We start from the raw sequence: 6,533 nt of genomic DNA, 5'->3' as shown, positions 1-6,533 counted from the left end.
ACTGAGGGTTGCGATCCGCTGCCAGTCACGAAAAAAGACAAAAAGGAAAAAAAAAAAAAAGAGTCCTTACTAGTCCCATTATTTCTAGAACATTCTACTAAGGCAACCCCTTGTTGGGGATGGGGAAAGGATGTTAAACTAAATTTCTAAGACAACACAGTTGTAGATTTGAACGGAACGCTTCAATATGTAAATGAAAAATGCTTGCATAGTATTTGCTTATGCATGTAATACAAAGCCTTAGAATCGAAAATCTAAGGCTCAGACTTTAACAAGATCTCTGATCTAAATCTCATATCTATATATATTTAGACATATAGATATGAGAGATATACAGTCTAAAACAGTCCAATAAATAAGAGATCTGCACAGTCACATTACTAATCCTCAAACACCCAAAATTACATTAAAAACACTTAAAGGGCAAGAGTTAAAGTCTGTATGTTTGTACCTGTATTACATGATTCCAAAATTTTTCCCATTCTTCCCTAATTTCCTTTCTGAATAATTTTTATTACTGCTTAGATCTTTTAGTCAAACGAAAATCAAGTACACTGACAGACCAATTATATCATTTCCACATTGTAAAGGAGACAGAGTCAGCCCAAATCAGTCTCTCCCTTAAGCCTTCCCTTACCAGACAGGCCTACATACCACCAGTACCTACCATTCATTTGTTAATCATATATATAAGCCTTGCCACCTTTGTTTCTTTATTCTTGAAGCTGTCATCCCAAATTACTTAAATTTTATATTTTTTACTGAAATTGTCATAAGCATGTATATAGGTTGACAAACTTTTTCTGTAAAGAACCAGTAGTAAATATTTTAAGCTTTTGCCAGACATTTAGTCTCTGTTCCAACTAGTCAATCCTGCTATTGTAGTGCAAAAGCAGCCATAGACAACACCCAAAGGAATGGGTGTGGCTGTGTTCCAATAAAACTTATTTATGGGCCCTGAAATTCGAATCTCATTTAACTTTCACATATCACAAAATATTTTTTTTCCAACCATTTAAAAATGTAACCCATTCTTCACTTTAGGGCGATACAAGAACAGGTGGCAGACCAGATTTGGCTTGGCCTTTGAGCCAGTTTGCTGATTTTGATCCAGACTACCAAAATCCCATCAAGAACTCTGCATTCCCCACCAGGCCCCCAGCAGCAAGTATCTGTGGACTGATCCCATTTATCTCTTTCCTTCTATTCCAAGACTACAGTTTGTCTTTGAAATACCTAGGCATCTAATTAACATATCAAATCAAACAGGCTTAACTAATTGTTCCAAGGGTGATGTGAGAGCATACGCATTAATCAAGATTCTCTTTCTAAAAAGTAACAATCTGTAAATAAAGGTGTGTGTGCGGGAGGAGAGGGGGAAGGAGGAAGTCAGTGGCCCAGTACATTCACTGGTTTTTGGAGCCGAAACTCACAGCCCCCAAGGTTTTGCACCATAAGCAAGCAAAAGAAAAAAAAAGGGGGGGTGGGGGGATGAACTTGAGATTGTATCTCTTCAAAAGTCCCTTCCTAGGGGATGTTTCTTCACCAATACATTTCCCAGTGAAAAGAAAGAACACAACAGCAGCAGCTCAACACCTTTGTGGGGAAAGGCAGATAGCAAACACAAGCTACTTCAAAAAGTTCGTGGGAAGGTTCGTATTATCTTTTAGTTCTATTTTTCCGTGAACTTTTTAAAGTACCTTCATACAGACCTACCAACCCAAACTCTACAGTACATAAATCATTCCTCCAGAAGATGCATATTACATAATCTATACCTGCTGTCCAACTATGTTCTGAAATCACAGAAAAACAAAAAACTAATTTTATCAGGAAGAAACCAACCGTTTGGGGAAAAACGGAACCATCCAGTCCCAGAAATTAAACTTCAACATGAAATGACTCTCCAGGAATTTCTGTCCTGTGAAATTGTCCCTGGTCAGGCCTGTGCTTTGGTTGCTCTTTCACATTTACTGTGTATGTACGACAAGGTGATCAGTGAGACTGCACTAGCTTCAGATGTTGGGTAAAAGAAGCCCTAGAAGGCAGGACATTACCAGGCTGAGAAGCAACCATCCTATTGTTTAAAGACCCTAATATGTAGGATTGTTTTCTAGACTGTTCACCACCCCCACCCCCACGATGACAGTCTGCAATCATGAACTACCCAACACAGCTTTCCTGATTCATGACTCTAAAAGGAAAATGTTTAAAAGCTTTCCTCTTAAGAGAATGAGAGAGAGAGAGAGAGAGAGTGTGTGTGAGAGTCACTGGCACAGAAAGGACCAAACAACTGGGTTTCTGTGGCTCTGGGGTCTAGGCCGTGCAGGCCTCCATTCAACTGCCAAGGAACCGGCCAGGATGAATCAGTCTAGCAGCTGATGCAATGACAAGGAAGGGCAGTTCAAAGAGGCTTTCAAATAGCTACTTGAAACGTGTCTTATGAGCTTTATTTAAATTTGATAGGAAGGCCACAAAATAGTTCTTTCAAGCTCCAAAATCTCCCTTCTGATCTGCCAATCTTGAGAAAAGAAAAGGGAAGCTATGAGGAACAAGTGGCATCTTCGTCACTGAGCATGACACAGCTGTGTGCCACATACGAGTTCTCCAATATATAAACATGTCTGTTCCCAAGCAGTTCCTGCCCAGAACACGGCAAAATGCAGCCCAGGGCAGGTATTATCGAATTCTCAGCAGGGTAGGCACAGAGTAGAGCTCTCACTTTTAAGCAAAAACAAATCAAAATAAGCTAGTATCATTTTACCTATAATCCAGCTCCATGACGAGGTCTATTACCAGAATGAATTGACTTCCCTCACTAGGCAACCTGTGAAGAAGTTTCTCAAACAATAAAATACAGTAACTGTGAAGAGGAGGTGGTCATAATCAGCTCAAAAATGAGGTAATTGGATAACTGAAAGCTGGCTCTATCTGCCACTGTAGGGTGACAGTGTCAGACATTGGAAGAGAGCAACCACATAAAAAAGACATCCCTTCTCCATACAGCAGCGAGTATTTTTAAAAAGGAAGTCAAAGCACAATCCCTCTGCTCAAAGCCCTGTGTTGTGGGTTGAATTGTGTCCCTCAAAAAGATACGTTAGTCCTAACTCTTGGTACCTGCGAATGTGACCAATATTTGGCAATAGTGTCTTTGGAGATGAAGTCATACTGGATTATTAGAGTGGGCCCTAAATTCAATAATTGGTGTCTTTTTTTTTTTAAAGATGACCGGTAAGGGGGTGGAGCACTGCTACAGTGCGCCGCTTGGGAACGTGGCGGCGCTCCCGCCGAGGGTTCGGATCCCACATACAGACCGGTTCCTGCTCACTGGCGGAGCAAGGTGTGGGTGCAACACTGAGGGTTGCGATCCCGTTGCCGGTCCCGGTCCGGTACGGGCGCGACACTGAGGGTTGCGATTCGTTGCCAGACACGAAAAAAAGACAAAAAGGAAAAAAAAAAAGAAGTAAAGTATCCCTGATATTTTACACACACACACACACACACACACACACACACACACACACACACACACACTTGAGCAAACCGGCCATCTGTATATGGGATCCGAACCCGTGGCCTTGGTGTTATCAGCACCGCACTCTCCCGAGTGAGCCACGGGCCGGCCTTCAATAATTGGTGTCTTTTTAAGAAGACCATGTGAACACACAGACACACAGGGAGAAGACTGTCACGTGATGAGGAAAGACTGGAGTTATGCTGCCACAAGCTGGAGAACACCAAGGCCTGCCAACAACCACCAGATGTGAAGAGGCAAGGAAGGAGTCTTCCTAAAGCCTTCGTAGGGAGCGTGGATCTGCCAGCACCTGGACTTAGAACTTGTCGTTCTGGTTTCAGTTTTCCAGGACTGTGAAAGAATAAACTGTTGTTTTATGTAACTCAGTTTGTGGTACTTAGTTATGCCAGCCCTAGGAAGGGCTTTCCATATCTGAAAGAAAACCAGATCATCACAATATGATCTAGACCTCCTCTTGTCTCACTGACTTCACCCACTCCAGCCACACTGGCCTCCTCACTGGTCCTCAAACATGCCATGAATTCTCACACCACAGGGCCTGGTCCCAATGTAGGATGGCCCTGCCTGTGACCTATGTAGATGCCATTACCTCTGCAGGAAGGGTTCTTTCCACAGGAATCTGCAAGGCTTGCTCTTTCAATCCTCCTTCAGGTCTCTTCTTAAGTCACCTTACCAGTAATACCCCCCCCCACAACTACCCTTCAGCATTCTCTATTCCTCCCGCATATTCCCTATTTCCCCTCCTCCTGCTTTATCTTTCTCCATAGTACCTAACACAAACCAACATGTATATTTTGCTCATCGTTTAAAAGATTCATCTCCCTCAATAAAGTTAGCTCAGTTGGAGCAGGACTTCACTGCTGAATCACAGTGCACTCCGCTGAATGAACAAATGAATCCATTAGGACAGGTGAGATTTTACTCAAAACTGGCATGTGACAAAAAAGATTTCCACTAATCAATAAGAGAGCAGAAGCTTCTGTAGATGAAGGGCAGCTCAACGTTGAGTTCTGAGGGGCTAGGAGAGAATATGTGTGCCAGGTTCCCTTAGGTAGACTGAAGGGCTCACCACCATTCCTGCGTGGCAGAGGGAGAGGTAAGCAGTTCTGAAACAGCCTCTTAAGAGTCCTCCTAACCAAAAATATGTCAACTCTTACCTACAATTTTTGTCTCCAGTCAGAGCCCAGTAGAAGCAACTTAGCCTGAGGAATTTGTGAAGCCAGAGCCAAACATAACCCCACCACTGCATTACTACACATATTTTTATTTTTTAAGGGCTGAGAAGGGCCCAACAGGAATGTCTGATAAAGATAATCTCATACTGCAAATGCACAAACTTTACTCAGGGGAAAAAAAAGCCTTTAATCATTACATTCCCAAAAAAAAAAAAAAAAAAAAAAAAACAGAAACAAAAATTCTTTCAAATATGCCAGGAGCTTTAAAACAGCTCTGGGTAGGAAGACAATCCAAGCCCAAACCCTTTACGTGGCCCTAAATTCACACTTCTTCCCTTTTTTCACTTACATTTTTCATAACTTTAAAACAAAAGAGGCAGAAAATGAAAGTTTTTCTTTACCTTGGATTTTGGCCCCAGGTCCTGCCAATCCTACTGACGAATCACAGGATTCCTTGAGAGGTGATCTGATCGGTGTTTCAGCTTCAGGGGTCTCAAAATTACCATCAGAATCCGAGCTGCCAAGGGGGAAAAATGAGGAATTACCACTTTCAAAGGTATTTCTGACACTTTAAAAAATCTATATATCCATAATGGCTAAAGTCTAGCACTGTTGTCTAACTTTGCAACCAGCTGATCCTCAGCACAGACTGGCTTGGGGGAGGCTGCTGCGGTTTTTGAGCAGTGCCCTCCTTGTGTTTCTCAGCCTGGCATCCTGTCTCCCTGAAATCTCCTCCATCTTTTCTGGGGCTTTTCTCCAACACAGTTTATTTTTGAGGTCATCCTTCCCTCTGACACCTGAAAAAAGCGCTTTCCAATAGACTCCTTTTCTCACGAGAGCCCTTTCCCAGAGGTTTAAGAATTAACATCGCCCCACCCCCAAATTAAGCCAATTTTAGCCATTCCTTTCTCCTCGGTAGGCCTCTACCTGTTTGGAACTCACTCGGCCCGAGGCCAAGAATGCTGTCACCTGCCTTCCGCAATCACAAGGGTGACAGCTCAGCAGAGACCACCATTTCTCACCAGCTGCCAGGGGCCTGTCGACATGCGACCATTTTTACCATGGCTGTATTTTCGGGACACAGTGAGACACCGGGAGGGCCAGGGAGCGACTCTAAGTTCCATCGGGTGTGACCAGTGACACTACCCTGTGTGTGTCTGTGTGTCGTGGCGAGGGCTGGGGGATCGAAGCGCAGAGAAAGCGAAGAGGCAAACGGGGATGCGAAGAGACTGCGGATTCTGGGTTGGGTTCAGAGGGCTCCCTGCGACACGGGGGACAGACATCCCGAAGTTTCGGGTGCGCAGCGGGGACGTGGTTAGCGGCAGGGACGCAGCACTAACACGGGTCAGGCCACGCGGGTGGGCGGCCACACACGCACACAGAAGGAGCCGCGGATGGCAGCACGTCCGCGCCCCGGCGGGGATGCCGTGTACTTGCCTGAAACTCAAAGACTTGGTCTCGGCTTGCGAGTCATCCTCCTCGGGGTCGCCCTCGGGCCCTCCGGCCTCGTCCTCTCCGGCGCCCCCGCCGCGCACCGCAGACCACGTCCATTTCGCCCACTGCACGGGGGACAGGATCTGCCAAGGGCTGAACGCCATGTCGCGGCGCCTCCGGCTGCGGCTCCTGCGGCAGGGCCGGGGGACAGCCTCTTCACTTCCAAAATGGAGGGGCCGGTGACAGGCGCTGGCGCGCGGCGGCGGGGGCGCGGCTGTGGTAAAGCGCGCGCCGTCGGGGCCCGGCTGGGGCGCTTCCTCTCGCCGGCGGGCGGCACCGCCCCTCCGCGTCCTCCTGCCCAAGGCGTGCGGCCGCGGCGGCCCTCGCCC

At 45.9% G+C, this 6,533-nt stretch overlaps 1 protein-coding gene across 1 annotated transcript in view; it reads right to left on the bottom strand.

The window, feature by feature from the left end:
* TACC1 (transforming, acidic coiled-coil containing protein 1) overlaps positions 1 to 6,381 on the bottom strand; it is a 59,924-nt gene extending 53,543 nt beyond the window's left edge. The window contains exons 1-2 of the mRNA XM_008567816.1: positions 6,148 to 6,381; positions 5,112 to 5,227 (exon numbers count right to left, since the gene is read on the bottom strand). Coding sequence (XP_008566038.1) covers positions 5,112 to 5,227; positions 6,148 to 6,308 — 277 coding nt within the window. The 5' untranslated portion in view covers positions 6,309 to 6,381. The remainder of the gene's footprint in view (positions 1 to 5,111; positions 5,228 to 6,147) is intronic.
* Between the last annotated feature and the right edge of the window lie 152 nt (positions 6,382 to 6,533).

The sequence above is a fragment of the Galeopterus variegatus genome, unplaced genomic scaffold (assembly GCF_000696425.1).
Source record: "Galeopterus variegatus unplaced genomic scaffold, G_variegatus-3.0.2 Scaffold348, whole genome shotgun sequence".
NCBI lineage: Eukaryota > Metazoa > Chordata > Mammalia > Dermoptera > Cynocephalidae > Galeopterus > Galeopterus variegatus.
This window is presented reverse-complemented; position numbering and strand designations above follow the sequence as displayed.